The sequence below is a fragment of the Acartia tonsa genome, chromosome 6 (assembly GCF_053477335.1).
Source record: "Acartia tonsa isolate MP-2025a chromosome 6, ASM5347733v1, whole genome shotgun sequence".
Lineage (NCBI taxonomy): Eukaryota > Metazoa > Arthropoda > Copepoda > Calanoida > Acartiidae > Acartia > Acartia tonsa.
In genome coordinates, this window is record NC_137265.1 from 12,342,292 (window position 1) to 12,359,730 (window position 17,439).

General features: G+C 32.8%; 3 protein-coding genes across 4 annotated transcripts in view; all 3 read right to left on the reverse strand.

The window, feature by feature from the left end:
• Positions 1-1,640: 1,640 nt before the first annotated feature.
• Positions 1,641-11,501, reverse strand: PIG-A (phosphatidylinositol glycan anchor biosynthesis class A). Of its 2 annotated transcripts, XR_013880438.1 has the most exons (14): positions 10,880-11,501; positions 10,086-10,184; positions 9,043-9,136; positions 7,913-7,990; positions 7,378-7,525; positions 6,783-6,923; positions 6,347-6,476; positions 5,851-5,930; positions 5,449-5,507; positions 5,121-5,205; positions 3,423-3,525; positions 2,826-2,969; positions 1,947-2,229; positions 1,646-1,718 (listed from the first exon to the last, which is right to left on the reverse strand). XR_013880438.1 is itself a non-coding variant. In XM_080163520.1 (13 exons), the coding sequence occupies exons 1-13, from the start codon at positions 10,952-10,954 to the stop codon at positions 2,125-2,127; spliced, it is 1,341 nt and encodes a 446-aa protein (XP_080019646.1). In that variant the 5' UTR covers positions 10,955-11,501; the 3' UTR covers positions 1,641-2,124. The 2 variants fall into 2 exon arrangements, 1 of the variants encoding a protein (XP_080019646.1); XM_080163520.1 differs by having other exon boundaries at positions 1,641-2,229.
• An 846-nt stretch (positions 11,502-12,347) lies between these two features.
• Positions 12,348-15,601, reverse strand: LOC145321879 (STING ER exit protein). Its single transcript, XM_080163522.1, has 6 exons — positions 15,426-15,601; positions 14,923-14,971; positions 14,210-14,318; positions 13,632-13,707; positions 13,101-13,243; positions 12,348-12,559 (listed from the first exon to the last, which is right to left on the reverse strand). The coding sequence occupies exons 1-6, from the start codon at positions 15,540-15,542 to the stop codon at positions 12,382-12,384; spliced, it is 672 nt and encodes a 223-aa protein (XP_080019648.1). The 5' UTR covers positions 15,543-15,601; the 3' UTR covers positions 12,348-12,381.
• A 359-nt stretch (positions 15,602-15,960) lies between these two features.
• Positions 15,961-17,439, reverse strand: part of Prp16 (ATP-dependent RNA helicase l(1)G0007) — a 53,148-nt gene continuing 51,669 nt past the window's right edge. The window contains exons 27-28 of the mRNA XM_080163523.1: positions 17,297-17,366; positions 15,961-16,229 (exon numbers count right to left, since the gene is read on the reverse strand). Of these exons, the coding sequence (XP_080019649.1) occupies positions 16,083-16,229; positions 17,297-17,366 (217 nt within the window). The 3' untranslated portion in view covers positions 15,961-16,082. The remainder of the gene's footprint in view (positions 16,230-17,296; positions 17,367-17,439) is intronic.

The following is a 17,439-nucleotide window of genomic DNA, read 5'->3' on the forward strand; positions in this document are numbered from 1 at the left end:
ATCTTTCAAAGGCTTTTGACACTATAAACAATGAGGTTCTATTGCATAATATTAATGCACTAGACTTGAATGAGTACATGTAATGTTTTTATGTGAATACCTTAGAGGTAGACAACAATTTGTTGTTATCAGAACATCTAAATATGCATACAAATCTGCCAAACATGCTGACCTACAAGGAGGGGTCCTATACCATATACTATTCGAACTGTAAATTTAATAAATGCCAACACCTCACTCTAATTACATCTAATTTCCTCTGCTGACAACTCCAACAGCATAAGTACCCTTATTTATCCTTATGTCAAAAACATAAAAGCTTACTTAGCAGTTCTTAATGATTGGTTAAAAAGGCAGAACCCATTCATTTCTCCAGCCAAATCATCTAGTCTTTACCACCTTTTCGAATGAAGCAGGCACTGTAGTCATTGTTAAAACAGTACCATAAGTCAGACATCCTAAGTTCTTAGGTGTTACATATGACAATCTTTTCTATAATGACCATCTTGTTAAGGAGCCTAGAAACAAACTAACCCCAAAAACAAAATGTTTTAATCTCTCTCCACCAGAGGGAAAGAAAAGTAAGTCATAGTAAATACATAAAAAGCAATTTGCCAGTCCCTGATATTCTACTGCAGTTCAATATTTAGTAATGCCAGCTGGGACAGCCTACTGTTTGCTGGAAAAGCTGCTCTGAGAACAGCCATCTACTGTTACATCATGAACCAGGAAGCATTCGTTACCAGCAATATTTTACCATGAACTGCAGTAGATCCAAACTCATTACCCAGAACAGCTAAAACCACCCTGTCCCAATACTTTCAGGTTACAATGTTTACCTGAATACCTTAAAGGCCAGAGTAAACAAGAATCTGGTGCAGTTTTTGTCTGACACTGGCAAGAATTTCACACAACCACCATCATTTCAACTGCAACCACAACCCATCAAAACCTTTAAAAGCAGCCACAATACTGAACTAACTGTTTCCAATGATGATGAGCAGGAACAAACAATAACACAGGAACTATTTAGACATCAAGTCAGCAAGGAACCAATATTAAGCAAGATAGCTTGTCAATATTACAATATTACTTTATACAGAATCATCGCTGATTCTGAAGCATGTTAGTTTGAACTTCATTGGTGGAACCTCAGAGGGACATACTATTACAGGCAGGAACTATGCTATAACATTTCATGAGGCATGCATGAGGGACTTAACAAGTGAGTATTTTTTTGGGTTGACTACCAAAACAAACTTAAGTTTTGTTTAACTGTTTAGACATTAATTCAAAGAACAACTTCAAATAACTTTTACCCAACTTCTAGACTACAAATCTTAGATTAGTTAGTTGATTTTGAAAGATCTTGTTATGGATAATAACATAGTCAGCTGTCATCTATTATACTTTTCTTTGAATAAATTTAGATTAACTAAGCTGTAAATATGAGAACATTGTTATTTTTGGGGAAAAACTATGAAAATCTGGGTAAAAAAGTAATTTTCAAAAAAATCCACAAAAATGATCAGCTGTGATTTAATGAAAGTTATGTGCTGAACCGTCATACACGCCCGGTCATAGAAATATAGGTCTTGTCATACGTAACTCAAAATAAACCTGTTTCCTATCCAGGACACCAGTGTAAAATCTGAACTTAAATTTGCTAATAGATAATTTATACAATTCAAATATAATAATATAACAATTTTATAAAACTAGTTTGTCAGGTACATAGTAAATTACACGTTGGTGGTTTCCCTAAAAGTGCCTAGTCGAGTACAGAAAACCCCCACACCTCTCAATTTTTTTTGATATAAAAAGACCTATTTCACCGGTGCCCTATTCCCGCGAGGCCACCCTCGAAAAACCTATAATTTTTTTTCAAAACAAGAGAGGAGGAGTTTTTGTGCTTGTCTTGGTGTGCACTTTAGAGTGAAACCAACCGCCGTTAATTTTAAAACTTATCAAAGTATAAAAAGTTTAAAAACAGGGTCAAAATTTTTAGCTAATAAGATGACCAGTTAAACAGTGTGCACCAGAAATGACACATTAGGTAGAGCGAGCATAAACATAATAGGACCAGCCATACTTTCATCCTCACTGCCTGTATGCCACATCTGGCTACCAAGATAACCAGTTAAGCAATAGGCACCAGAAATTACACATTAGGTAGAGCATAGACATCATTGGACCAGCCATAATTCCACACTCCCATAACCGTCGCACCTAAAAAACAAAAGTTTAGAATATACAAATTATGGAATATAAAGGGGGAGTTAGGTTGTGCTAAAAATCCGTAAAAGTGTGAGTAAGCTTCCAGTCTAACTTTTCTTAATATTGACAAAACTCATAGTATAATTAAACGCATATTTAATAACTTAATAATCGCTTTTGATTGGAAGCTTACTCACACTTTCACGGATTTATAATACAACCTGCCTCCCCCTTTCTTAATTGCTTATCGTCCATTGTCTTATCCCTTAAGATCCCTTTACAAAATATAGCCAAGTAATAAGTATAAAGGATTACAACTTACTTTGACCTTTGGACATACAAACATATCCTAAGGTATAATAGAAGCTGCGCTGCTAAGATAAATCAGGGAGGAAGGGAACATTTGAATTACACTAGTACAAAAAGTTCTATAACAATGCTATCTTTGATTGAATTTTAATTAGTTTGTTCAAACTAGCAGTGTCCAAACTCTTCAATAATTTTAATTTAGAGAAGGGATAATTTTGTTTATCAGTATTAGTGCTATATATCAATTTATCGACCATTGTCTTATCCCTTAAGATCCCTGAATAAATAACCCCACTCACCTTTCTCTGCAAGGATTGTTGTTTAGTCTGAGTGATTGTAGAATAAACAAGTTCAGTGCGGGCGGCCACATTGTTCCAGTTGTACGCCTGGCACACAAACCTGTTGCAGTCCTCTCCGCTTGGACGCTCATCAGTTACTACAGCCTGCAAAACCAACCCATTAAGATTTATTTAAAATTTTTAGAAGAAAAGTTATTTCTAGCATCTGTGGAGAACTTTAATCAATCCATATATAAGGGAATCTTACCTATTCCTAACCTAAAATATTCTAATCTAAATAAATTTAAAAAAAAAACTAAGTGTTTCTTTCAAAACATAGCATAAAACCTGCCTGGAATAAACTAAAAGATAAAAACAAATGCTGGTTAAGCCGTCACAATAGTTTATGCAGCAAACTCTTACATACATTAGCTCAAAGAAAAAGAATAAATATAGAAAGTCTAGATGAACAACCCCTCAATTAGACAAGAAAAACTCTGACAAGTAAAAATGATCTTTGTCCACTAAAAAAACTCATTTGTAAGTTTTACGTATTATTGTGTTTAATAAATCATTTAGGACAATAAATCTAATGGGAGAAAAAATATATGTTCCTACCTTAACAGCAGAATAGATGCCCTCCAGAATAGCGTCAACATTAGGTTCTACCAGGTAAATATATTTATGTGGCAGTACTTCACAAATACCTCCAACATTTGTACTAAAATAACAACAATTAAACTTATTTGAAGAAGCATTGCCACAGTTTTATGATGTTTATATTGGGGTGCTGCCACTTTTACCACTAGCAAAAGTACAGCCACTGTGTTTTTGACAAAAATTGGGTGTGTTTTTGTCAATTTCGTTTTTAGCTGTATTTTTGGCAATATTTTTTTATCCACTGTCAAAATTACACCATTCTGCTGCCATAAACACAGTTTTATTGTCAAGTTCACACCCATGAAATTCAAGTATGCTGTCAAATTCACAGTTTTGATGACAAAAATACACCTATAAACCTTATAACTATTAATAATAGTTAAATCAATCTACACAACAATAATTCTAAACTTTTCAAAAGAAGGTAACACTCAGACAAATATTGGATATTATACTGGATCTAGTGGTGATATAAGTACAGGTGTAGATGTTGGAATTGAATGTCCAGGTTCAGGTACAGATTCAGGTATGGTCACAGGTACAGGCACTGGTTTACAGATTGTAATATGCCGTGGTAAATAGAAACTGGAATATTCCATATTACAAGAAGGACATGGTTTTCAACAGTTACGAGTGACAAACAATAATTCTTGTAGAATGTCAGAACTGAATATACAAAAAATTAATATATAAGTTTAGACAAAATTATACGTAAATTTGTAACAAAACTTCTTAAATACAGAATTCTGTTTAAGGACATACTGACATTTTTAGGACTTGGTTATAAAGATGCTTCGCTCCAAATATTGTAACTTTTTGTAATATTAATCAGTAATCCAAAAATCAGATCTGATATGAGGAGGGGAGAAATAGGGGGTAAATCAAGGGGTATGTATAATGCTACAACATTAAAGTGGGTTTATACACATATTTTTCTATATGTAATAGATATATTAAATATTATGGATAAATAAGTAGGTATAAATTTAATAGGTGTATATTTGTCAATATGTAGGTGTATAATTGACAAATCATAAATTTAATAGATGTATTTTTGTCAATATGTAGGTGTATAATTGACAGCAAAACTGTGAAAATGCCAGTGCAGTAACTGTATTTTTGTCATACCCCCTAAAAACGCGGGTGTGAATTTGACAATAAAACTGTGTTTATGACAGCAAATCACTGTGTTTATAACAGTAATATCACTGTATTTTTGCCAGTGGTAAATCTGCCATGTACCCGTTTATATTATTTTCCAGTATGGTCTTCGAAACCAATAATATCCGCAGAATTAGAACCGGTTATCAGCCATTCTGAATAATCAAGTATAACATCCTTTCGCTGACAATTTTTAACGAATATTAAAAAAAATCATAAAATTAACAACAAAAAAAACAGATTTTAATCAAATAATTTTTCATTTTAATATCCGCGGAAAGTTGTCTATAATACGATGCGATAAGTAAATAGGTATTTTCCACCTTAGATAGAACACTTCCAAAAAGACAATAATGTTTTTGTATTTAAAAATCAATCAATAAATGATAAAGGCAAATGCGGAGTTGGGCAGAGATTCGAACCCATCGCCAAACCGATTACGAGTTGAGCCACTATGTGATATACCACAGTCGCGGGATAAAATATTTTGTTTACCTGACAACAGTAAGACCACACGAGACTGCTTCCACTATGGCCATACAAAAAGCTTCGGTCAAACTTGTATTCAAAAATATATCACCTAGGAAAATAGTCATCAATAAGCAAGTAATACATTAAACTGAGTTTAAATTTTATTGAATAATACTTTCACGTTGGAATGAATTAAATTTATTTATAAAATAAACACTTATGTCTTTAGGACAATTTTAACATATTTGAATTTTCTAACAAAACTATATTTAGCCCTTTTGGGACCAATTTTTTAACCATATTAGTATTTCTAAATGCTTTTAATGGCTTCTTTAGTTTAAGAATGATTTACCTTTAACTAATAATTTGTCTCTGATGTCTGAGTGCGGCAGTTCTCCTAGCATTTTAACCCTAAATAAAACGGATTGTTCAATGATAAATTTAGATAGGGCTCAAAACAATCAAATTTAATTCTAGTCTATCTTATCAATCTACTAACTAGAATAAATAAACTTTCTAAATCAATGAAGTTCTCCATTTCAAGAAAGCTTCTATTGGCCCCGAGATAGTTTAAGGCTATTTTTCTGCTCCCTGCCCCCCCCCCATGTGAAAACAGCTACTAGTATATAGTCAGGTCAGAGCAAACCCTTATTCTTAGCTTTCCCGAAGGTTGCTGAATGATAGATTTTGTCGTTGTTTATAATGTCTTACCTACTAAATATAAAATATACAATATTCATTTATAAACCTATACCTATGTTGAAGATTATGTTTTTCAATAACTTCTTCTAACAAAATCCTTTTTGGTCCATCCCCGGCTATTAGAAAGTGAACCTAAACAATCGATTTATTATTAATTGGATGTTGCACCATCTGTTCTCTGATAAAGTGATGCTAGAAGCTGCATAAAATTACGATCCCCTCATTCCTACTGGATGAACGAACAGATTAATAAATGAGGTCCATATTAGCAAGCTAAATTAACGACAAATCTTCCCCTGTCTATGTATCCACGTATATCCTATTTTTATTAATATTAGTACCTAATATAAATAACTTATAGGTACTAATAGACCGTCGGGGGAAAAATATCACCCTAATTTTTTGTACTACAAACAGAATAAAATACATCAAGTATATAGGATTTGAGGGGTTTATGAGAATATTTTCAAATTTCTTTTCCTTTTAAACACTCTTGGCAATAGAAAAAAACAAACATCCTCTTACTTGTTCAAAAGAAGAACTCATACCTGAACCCAGTTATCAGCCAGCTGGAAGCTCTTGGAGCAGATGACAGGTAGAATAACTGCCAGGAGGTCTATACCCTTCCTGTACACCAACCTACTTCCTACCACTATGGTCACTACGCGTTCTTGTCTCCTTAATAAATATAACGGATAGGTATAGGATATACTTGGATCCATTTAGCTGCTGATATAGTTAATCCAGTAGGATTGGAGGGGGGTGGGGTATATTGAGGGTATTGTTCTCCATGAGAAATCGATCATAAAGGGTTATTGCATCTGAAGAAAACTTAGTATGCCTTAACGTAACCAGCATTCAAAATTAATTAAAATCTTGATAAAAAGTATTGCTTATTTGGCGATGTCCCTCTCCATACCCTTATTATGATCCAAAAGAAATTATTTACATTACTAACAAATAAATTCTAAATGAATTTTTTACTTTGAGTTATCCTTTTTTAATCTGACTGTAGCAAAAGACTTTTGTTTATGGGCCTCGAGCTCGTCACTTTCCAGAGGTCGAAATCTGATTGAATCCACGGCGTTGGGTATCACAGAAACATCACTTGCTAGCACTTCAGATCTGAACAGATCATATTTTGAAAACTACACGGTAGTGTCATATTTAAATTAAAGGCTGGGATCACAAAGATTTTGTTAATTGCTTTTAAAGGTTCTTAGCTAGCCTTTTTAAAGGCACTTGACCCTCTCCCTTTTTTTTTGGGGGGGGGGGGGAGGGTAATTTTCTAGTGGTGATATCTTTTAAAGGGGCAATTGTATCTTCCTCAAAACTAGATATAAAACCTTCCCAAGACCTATGATAAGTTTCACTGTAAAGCACTATAACGGTTCAGCGGTTAGAGAGATCCTTCACAACACACACGAAGACATCCTGTTGATTTCATTTCAGGATTAAATTAAGTGAGCTTAATTAAACAATAGACAGACATAAATCATATCTCTCATTGTAAAGTATAAGGTAATATTTGTAAACAGCCGTTTTAGAGATTATAAGTAACACAAAGATAAAATCTGACCTCAGTACAGTATTCTCTTTACCAGTATGTGAGACACATATAGTATGGCTTGTATTGACCAGGGAATACTTGAGAAAAGCATTCGTTATTATGGCGCTCGCGTCGCTGAACCCAAACAAGGAGTGGTCAGTAAACACTGAAGGAATATCTGCAACAAAAATATTTTCTTTATTTTCAACTGGTTCTAAAACCTACGTCTTTTTGAAATGGAAATGATGTAATTCCAGATTCATATTTCACAGTAGTTGAGTACATCTGTACTGTTTAAGACAAACGGACAATTAAGCTATAGAGTAGCGGCTTTACTCCAAGTGCCTAGTAGTTCGCAGAACCCAACCAGGTTTTTATACCAGTTTTTAACCCCTTCGGGACTACTTAGTAACAAATATAACCTAACCTAAAGTAATAAACACCTAAACGAAAAAATACCCCTCCCCTCCTTATTTTTAATTTTGCTTCAAATTAGGGGTGTTTCAGTGTTCCACAATGTACTTTTAGTGAGAGCACCATAGCTCTGATATCAAAACAAACTAACCTAAAAGACTAGCGATGAATAAGGCTTCATGTGCCAGGGATGAAAATGCAGAGTGTCCGTGTACAATTGTAACTTTTTCTAAACAAAACAGAATTATTACATTTTACAAGTACTACAGGGGTGTATATTCTACATGGGATCCCCTGCTCAGGAGGGGGGAAAAAAATAAAAAATAAGTGGTTGGAGGGAAAAAAAATGTAAAAATTAAGAAAACTGAAAACATTTTTTCCATTTCCCCCCCCTCCTTGGTAAAAAAAAACTAAAAAAATGTGTGGTAGGAGGGATAAAACAAATAAAATATAGAGTTCTTTAAATATTTTTCCATTTTCCCCCCTACTTAGTGAGAAAAAACTAGGGGGGGAAAAAAATAAAAAAAATTGTAGCAGGGGAAAAAAAATAAATCTTGTGCAGAATATACACCCCTGAAGTACTACAAAGCGCAGCTTTTGTGTCCATTAAAGTTGTTATATAGTTAGGTAACCTGAACAATTTATGATATGATTTTAAGTCTGACACCGAATTCATATTCGCTGGATAAGGACCGGTTAATAGCCATACTGGAAAAATATGTTTAGTATTAGGCAATTTTCCACAACTAAACATGAAAATCCCTGTTTTGTCCGCCGAAAACGGAGCGATAAGAATGTACAAGACTTTAATTAACATTTAAAAGTATCTGTTATGAACTATGTTTTACTTGTTAAAATAAAAATTAGAGTAAACAACGAAAGATAAGCATTCACACATTGTAGTTCAAAATGTACACATAAGCATAAAAACAAGGATAAAAACATTCACTAAAGCGAAGCTAAAAAAAATCAGAAATCTAACAGACGAATATTAATAAATATGATGTAAACATGCACTTATTATTCTATACAGTATGGCGTCGAAACCGATTAATATTCGCTGGATTAGAACCAGTTTTCAGCCATACTGAAAACTCATGTATAGAATCGTATTACAGACAATTTTCCCCGACTATTAAAATAAAATACGTAAAATTAATCCCAGTTTTGTTAGCCAGGGCCTTTAGCCCATCAGGACTAGCAAAACTGGTTTGAATCTTATAATATTTCATTTTCATATCCGCGGAAAGCTGTTACAATACGATGATTTATAAATATTACCTGATAAAAATATTTTTCTAAGATAAGGTAAAGACCCAACAATGGTGGGAAGAATGGATTTGTTATAGAATGGTAAAATTGGCAGGTAATATACCTAAACAAAAAGAAATACACATTTAGTGCAAAGTCTTTTCAAAACGAGCTTTATCAATAAAAACGAAATCAAGAAAAATAGGATAAAACATCAAAAAAACATCAAGAACAGAATACCTATGTTTTAGAAGCCTTGACAAAAATTTATAAAAATACATCAGGATGATAATTTGGAATATAAAGGGAGGAGGCGGAAGTGACACTTTTGAAACCAAAACTATAAGTCAAAGGAACTCAACTTAATAAAGAGTTTCAGCTCTGAGATTTGACATGGCAGTTGCTTTACAGTGGTACAAAATGGAACTGTGAATAAACGGCGGCGAAACCGCCGCTCCCACCGAAAATTGCCATTTCCCGCCGAAATTTTTTTGCCTTTTTTTCGCCAAATAATTAGAAAGTTCTCAAACATAGATATGAAATAAACTTTTTTCTCATAAAAATTTCCCTTATATTTTCACGTGACTCTTGTAATATTTCAAACATGTCAATATTAAAAAAAGTGCAAAATCTTACATATGGCAAGAAAAGGCAAAATAAAAAAAAACACACCACCATTTCTTCACAGTTCCATATTGTACCTCTTTAAAGCAACTTCCATGACAAATCTCACAGCTGTAACTCTTTATTTAGATGAGTTCCTTTAACTTTTAGTTTTGGTTTCAAAAAGTGTCACATCCGCCACCTCCCTTTTGTGTAAAAAAATACTTAAAATGGATAAAATGAAAGGTCTACGAACAATGGAATGACTAAGTATCATATTTTCTTAAAATGTAGAAAATCTTGGAAATTTGATCCCTTCGGGTGGACCCTCCGAAGTACTATCTGATGAAATAATGACTGTTTGTGTGTATAACCTAACTTACCTTAAGAAAGTTAGTCATATATTTGATTCCTATTCTATCATACATTTAGGTTACTATAATGACTCTGTATAACCTAACCTAACTTACCTTAAGAAAATTAGTCATATATTTGATTCCTATTCTATCATCATACATGTGAGTTACCACTATAACTTTGTGCCCCCGCTCCATCAGACATTGAGATAACTAGGTACAAAAAAAGAAATATTTAGAACAAGATATAACATTAACTTTGTAGTTTTAGTACATATAGAATTTAGTTTTTTAACTAACTTTAAGCATAAAATAAATTGTAAATCTGATGAAAAATGGCAAATATACGTAAATTTTCACATTTACAAACATATACACACCTTTCTACGTCCTGACACAAGTACTAAATAAACATTTTTTTGAGAATGGAACTTTAAAAGAAATAATCCGATAAAATAAAGTAAAGGGTAGGCATTTGCTTTGTAACTATAGTTCTCGGAAACGTGTTCATAAATTAAATATGCTCTTAAATAGGTATTCAGAATTTGTTTTCGGCCATTTTCTTGAATTACCTACCACCCATACAAAATTGAAATGTCTGATGTTTAGGTCTTCATCCCACCAATGAAATTGATATAATGGGTTGAACGTATAAAACATACCTAGCTATGAATAAAAGGACTTCTGGGACAAAGGTCATACAATGTAAGGACAATACCTGCCAAATATGTGACTCCTCCCCTAACCTTACTTAAATCCCAAACCCTAAAAAATTAAATGTAAAACCAATGGCTAATTCTTTATGACAACAATAAGATCCATATTATAGCCGCATTGTTTCTAAACTGTGTTCCTATTGGTCCAATTTACTGATTATGGATATAGAACTACTATATTAATTATAATACCTGCCATATGTGGGACTCTACCCCGCCCATGCTGGGGTAGAAAAAGTCTGACACCATGCACACACATTGTGACATCACTTCTGAAAAAAAGAGTTGAACTTTTTCAAGGCAGGTGTTAGCAATATGAAATTAACAGATTTTTATATTTATTTATCGCTTCGTATTAAAGACATCTTTCCGCGGATATTAAAACCAGTTTTGTTAACCTCGAAGGCCCGTACTATCAAAACTGGTATTAATTTAAGATTTTTATTTTATTATTCATGGAAACTTGTCTGTAATACGATGCTATACACTATTTTCAAGTATGGCTGAGGACCGGTTCTAATCCAGCAATTCATCGATTTCGAAGCCATAATGGAAAAATAATTACCTATTACTTTAAAAAAATTACAATCAGGTATCTAGGTATAAAACATTTTTTTCCAATTTTTCTTTAAAGATATTGAAACAAAAGATAAAATATATTTGTGCAACCTTTTGTGTAAAATGATTTTTAACAGGGCTCAGCAGCCGCGCCTCAGCCCAATGTGAGCCTCAGGAAAATCATCAACCGTTTACAATATAAAAAATCATCTGGAAGTCTAAACTTGACACAAATATGAAAATCCACCCTTTCAAAAAAAAATGTCAAAGCTTTTAAACGGGTTTTAATTTGTGGCTTATTCGCGGCTGGCGATCCCTGATTTTTATCCATCCTTGTTCCTTACATAAAAGTAAAAGGATGTCTGTTTGTCTTAAGGATCTCTCAATAACCACTAATGAACCAATATGGTTCTCCTTTACAATGAAGAATGATGAAAAAGATTGGTGCAAATGCGTTTTTCAAATGGTGCCATATAGACCTATCTAAAATACAAAGTACCTTGATGTCTGTCCGTCTGTCTGTCCCTCCCTTAAGATCTCGGTAACCACTGAACCGATCGGATTCTACTCTTCAGGGAATATACCTACTGGTCCTGTGGTGGTTTTAGGCTATTTTCTCGGGGCGTGGGAACCTCCAATCCCCCCAAAAATAAAAAATAAATCCCTCCCCATTTTTTTTGATGCAGATGATGAAACACCAACTATTTGGTGCTGCACAACATGTACTACATTTTTTTAAATAACCTCTTGGTTAAAAACCTCTAGAGGCTAGGGGCGAAGCCGCTAGTATTTTACAAGTAACAAGTGCATCTTAACAAAACTATTTACACAACAAGAATCACTGAGAAAAATAATATATGAGGAGGAAATTTTTCACTAAGTTCATTAAAATTACAATAATCCTATTATATAAAGTTATGAGCTTTTTGTCTTTCTGTTAAGATCTCAATAACCAAACAACCAAATGAGTTTCCATTTAAAAGAAGCTTCAAATAAGTCCCGTCTTAATACAGAACCCTTAGATGCTAAGAGTGCAGCCCTAAGTTGAGATAAAGTAGGTAATCAATGAATAATTTTGACAGGCTCAGTGAAAATTTCCTACATTATAAAAGAAAGTATAACAGTCAATAAATAGATCACTGATCAATAAGTGTTCCGCGTTTCGCGGATTTTTGCGGCGGCCCGCCGCTGCCGCCCTCGCCGTCTCCCTTCCTGCGCATGATGCCCTTCCTGTCCAGCTGTTTGTTAATGATCTTGGCGTTGAGGGCGTAGTTCTCTGCTATCTCCTTGTCCTCCAGCTCATCTTCGTCGTCACTAAACAAAGACAATTTGATGCACAGCAAAAACAAGAGAACATTTAAAAAAATAAGAATAGTTATTTATTGCATCGTATTATAGACAGGTTTCCGCGGATATTAAAATGAAATATCTAAAAGATTAAAGCAAGTTTGGTTAGCCGAAGGCCGAATTTATAATTTTTATTTTAAAATTCGTGGAAAGCTGTCTATAATACGATGTTATACATAATTTTTCAGCATTACCGGTTCTGAACCAGCGGATATTACCTAATGTATTTCGAAGCCATACTGGAAAAAATTATCAAATAAAAAGAATGTGAATAGGTTCTTTCTTTATCTGAAAGTCACGCATAGCGAGCAACCCCCTTATTTTTACAAAAATTGAAAATAGGTAGGTGGGGCTGCAATGTTACAAATATTACCTAACTTAACCTAACCTTAACAAAGCAAACAACAAACACACACAAATAAATCTTTAATTTATTTCAAAATAAGGGGACGGGGTGGTGGTCACATCTCGACTAAGCACTTAAAGGGAAAACGCCAGCAAAACTAACCTGACAGTACTGACAGTAACACTGGAATATTTTCCCATTGTTCGGAAATTTTTGGTAACCATTCTCTTTTTGGGGGCCTCCTGGGCAACTTGGGAGTAGATGTCTTTCTGGGATATGCCAGCGGTAGATTCCCGAACTGCTCCCTACAAATAAAATTAGTACACTTAGATCCCTACTCAGTAATTAAACCTATAAGAACACAATAAAGGAAGAATCCTGCCATATTATTGTTTAAAACGTGTGCAAATTCTTGTACGAAATAACATTTATTTTACATTTCATCCAATTATATTGGTCAGTAATAAGGCTAGATTACGGGAATTTAAATGGTCCAAATTACACTGGGAAATAATTTTTATAAAAACGTTCTCTCATTCGTTAGCTTAAAAAATTAAGGACTTAGTCAATTTTGATTGGTTGGTCCAAATTCACAATGTCGAAACTTTTCAGTTAATAATTTTAATTTAAAGAAGGTGGTTATTTTGTTTATTATCAAAGGTGTGTTACATTTATTTATCTTTATTTACTAACCTTAAATATAAAAGTGATGTCCCTATCTGGTATGTGTCTATAAAAGATCTGGAGGCCACAACCTTGACATTTATACCTAAAAATTAGAAGAAATAATGACAATAAATCACCATGAACCACATATAATATATATTATTTGTTAGGGTTTTTAAGTATATGATTTTAAACCTTGCATTTATCATTTATTTTTAAATCAGTCAAGAAACAAAGAAAAACGGTTAATTTGATATGTTTTCATAAAAACACACTTTGGAATGTGAAGTCCCTAGTTACAGAGCAGTAACGCGACTAATAAATATAATTTCCCATTTTTTGAATTGTCACCTTATACATAAGAAAACAAGGAGGACAACATACACATAAGAAAGTAGCAAAAAACAAAAAAATCACGAATGGTCAAACGGTAAAAGTGAGTTAAAGAGAAGATGTTAAGTTGTAATAAAAGGAAAAATTACAGATGAAAATGGCGTTACAGACTTACGGAGGGAGAGACAAAGTAAATTACAGAGTAGCTTCGCTACTAAAAACTTATGATTATTTGTATTTTTTTAATACACCTATTTTAAACATTTTCTCACCTGTGCTGTTTTTCAATTCCTTTGAATTTTTTAATATAAACAACTTCATCAAATTCTAGTTTAATTTTGTGTGCATGTTTCTTTCCATCTATTACTCGAGCTCCATCTCCTATAAAAACAAGAATGAAAAAATACATAAGTGACAAAGCTTACAAAAATTAAACTACAGACCGACAGGTCAAGTAAGTTGTGTACTGAACACAAAAAAATAGCAGTATATCTTAACTAGAAGCCGAGAAAATCATATTTCCCCCTATAGAACTATAGAACGGACTGACGGACGACCGACTTAATTATAGACAAAGTGATTAAACTAAATTAAAGGAAATATTATTCATTTTCTACACTGCACCTTTCTGACAGTCAATTACTGTTTATTTTTACATTGATACATACAATAACAAGACAACTATCTGTTATTTTATCTTTTACATTCAAAGCCTTTAAATCAGAGATCTAAAGGGATAAGACAATGGCGTATAAATTAATGTACATCCCCAATGATGATATACAAAATTACACCTTTTTTTATATTACAATTAATGGATGAAAAGTTAAGACACTCAACCTAAATCAAAATTCACTAAAGTACCCAAAGTTGGTTAGCTAACGAATAAGAAAACGTTATTATAAAACTTTGAGGACTAGCCCATTGTCCCCTCTCTCTCTGTCTTAAATGCTGCAAACGCCGCCGCTAGTATGAAATTAGTCACCTGGACGCAAAGGTAAAGCTTCCAGCTTTCTGTCCAGAATTACTGCCATCTAAACAAAGAACAACAATAAAAACAAAAATTTGAACCTAAGGGATAAGACAATGGGCGATACATTGAAGTACATTAAAATTATTGTTTTGAAAGTTTGTAAAAGAATGGAGGGGGCATGAGCTATATCATAACACTGCCCACAAAGTGAGGATCCTATCCCATTTTTGTATTGGATCTTTGAAATAAGCTAATATTATAACGTCGGAAATTATTATATAAACAAAGCCAAGTCCTACAAAAGTATGAAAAGCATGCTAATAGCAGACGAAAAGAGTTTCCGCCACTTGGGCAAGGTAGTTGTCTGGATTATGCATAAATAATTATATATTTATTGTTAAAGCACTGCCAGTTTGAACAAACTAATCAAAGTACAAAATTCTAAGCCAACAAACGTGTTTATATTTTTTTTATGATGCTCAAAAACACATTTTGTCCCAACAATGATGACCTACCTGACCACACAGACAATAATAGATATGCAAAGGTTTCTCTTCTGCTTGCAACACATCTTTACTTGTTTCAAGTTTAAAATCCTCAGCTAAAAATGCCTTTTTAGCTGGCAACGGCATTTTTTTGTTTTATCAAAATCTGAAATTAATTTAATTTCTACTTAAAAATAATGAATACTAAAAAATATCTACAGAATATTTTAGTCTGTATGAATTACAGGTGTAAGTATTGAATATATTGTATATTTATATTCAACAATAGTAATTTTTAAAATATCATAATCTTGTATATTTATATGATCCACATTTTAACAAATTACCTATCAATTTAAAAAAATAATTTTAGAACATTTTTAAAATGTTTCTTAACAAATTTTTAAAAATCCTTTTTCAAGTTTAAAGAAAAACTTTGAAATAAAAATTAATGTTATCAACACAAAGTTATTCTTGAAGGATGGGACAATGGCCGATAAATCAATGTAGGTACCCCAAAATTAAAATAATAAAAACAAAATTTCATTTTGATGCAATTTGTACAACCTAATCATGATTCAATAAAGGCCCCAAAAGTTTTTAAATGAACTAAGGGTTTATAGACTTTGGGGGCTTGTATGATTTACTGTCAATTGTCCCCTACTTCAGGTGGGTCAATATAACTATTTAAAATCCAAAACTTTTGGGTGTTCTTCTAGGGGTTGCCGTACTGCCCGGGGTAGATATAGCTTGTCTATTTCTCTCCCTTTCTCTTTTCCTTTCTTTTTCCTGCTCTTTCTCTTTCATCTGTTCTTGTGCCTTCTTCATTTCATCCTATGATAAAAATAATATTTTATACAAGAAGATTCATGACTTTTTTACCATAAAAGGGGACTATCCACGAACAAGAGCAAGGGATTCTAAGCACCTTCAAGCATTGATCCATAGTATTTTTTTAGTGAATATTCTAGGTTTATGTTTAATATTTGCTTTATCGACTAAAAAGTTAGGTTTCACCATGGTTTTATATGAAAAAATCTTTGAAATGTTAAGGCTTGTTTGGTGCAATATCATCAAATGTTTTTATGAGTTCAAACTGTTGTTTAAAAGCTTTGACACAAAAGTATATTATTGTGATTAAAAATATATATTTAGAAAAAGGGTTAATGTACTTTTGCAATTTACAACATTTGATGCTTTTCTGCCGTGTTATTTTATTTTGTCCTTCGAACTCAACAAAGCATTTGACGATATTGCTTTAAAAAATGCTTTACATTTCAAAGTTTTTTCCTATAAAACCATGGTGAAACCTAACTTTTTAGTCGATAAACCAAATATCAAACATAAACCTAGTATGTTCACTAAAAAAATACTATGGATCAATGCTTGAATGTGCTTAGAATCACTTGCTCTTGTTCGTGGATAGTCCCCTTTTGAATTTTAGGTCATAAGTTTTCCTTCTTTTTAAAAATATACTTGATTAGTTAGTAGTAAATACTATTACCATGTACTAAAAAAGGTGTACTAAGCTCAACTATCTTGTACTCGTCAATTTGTTACTATCACTAAAAATTGTACAATTACAGTTAAAATTTGAAATATACATACATAGTTAGGTATCTTTTTTCCGGAATATAATAATAGTAAAAGGGTGAAAATGGAGCATAGTGGGAGAAAAGAGGAAGAAAAGGGGACAAAAGGGGAAGAATTGAGAAGAAAAGAAGAGGAATATAGGAAAAGAAAGGAGAAATAGAGAAGACAAGGGGAAAATGAGAGGATAAGTACCAATAGGGAAGAGAAACTAGCATACATATTACATATACAGTCAGAAATCGAAAATTGCATCTACGAAGGATAAAAAGAACATTTTATCTTTCAGTTTTCCATCCATGCGTCATTACCTCCATACTGTTGATTTGGGTAAGAGCTTCTTTTCTAGTAGCTGAAGACATGGTTCCCTTCACTTTTACACTAAAATATTAAGAAAGTTAATACCTTTTCATAAAAAACTTGAGGATTTGTATGCATTAATAACAAGAAAAGT

What these genes read in the sequence shown, in the direction of transcription:
- PIG-A (XM_080163520.1), bottom strand. Translation starts at nt 10,954, where the DNA reads ATGTCACAATGTGTGTGCATGGTGTCAGACTTTTTCTACCCCAGCATG. An exon ending in ATATGACTAATTTTCTTAAG is followed by an intron (nt 9,137 to 10,085) that starts GTAAGTTAGGTT and finishes CTTTTTGTTTAG; the next exon opens with GTATATTACCTGCCAATTTT. An exon ending in TTAAAAAAGGATAACTCAAA is followed by an intron (nt 6,477 to 6,782) that starts GTAAAAAATTCA and finishes ATATTTATTAAG; the next exon opens with GAGACAAGAACGCGTAGTGA.
- LOC145321879 (XM_080163522.1), bottom strand. Translation starts at nt 15,542, where the DNA reads ATGCCGTTGCCAGCTAAAAAGGCATTTTTAGCTGAGGATTTTAAACTT. An exon ending in GGAATTGAAAAACAGCACAG is followed by an intron (nt 13,708 to 14,209) that starts GTGAGAAAATGT and finishes TCTAATTTTTAG; the next exon opens with GTATAAATGTCAAGGTTGTG. An exon ending in GTTACTGTCAGTACTGTCAG is followed by an intron (nt 12,560 to 13,100) that starts GTTAGTTTTGCT and finishes GTCTTTGTTTAG; the next exon opens with TGACGACGAAGATGAGCTGG.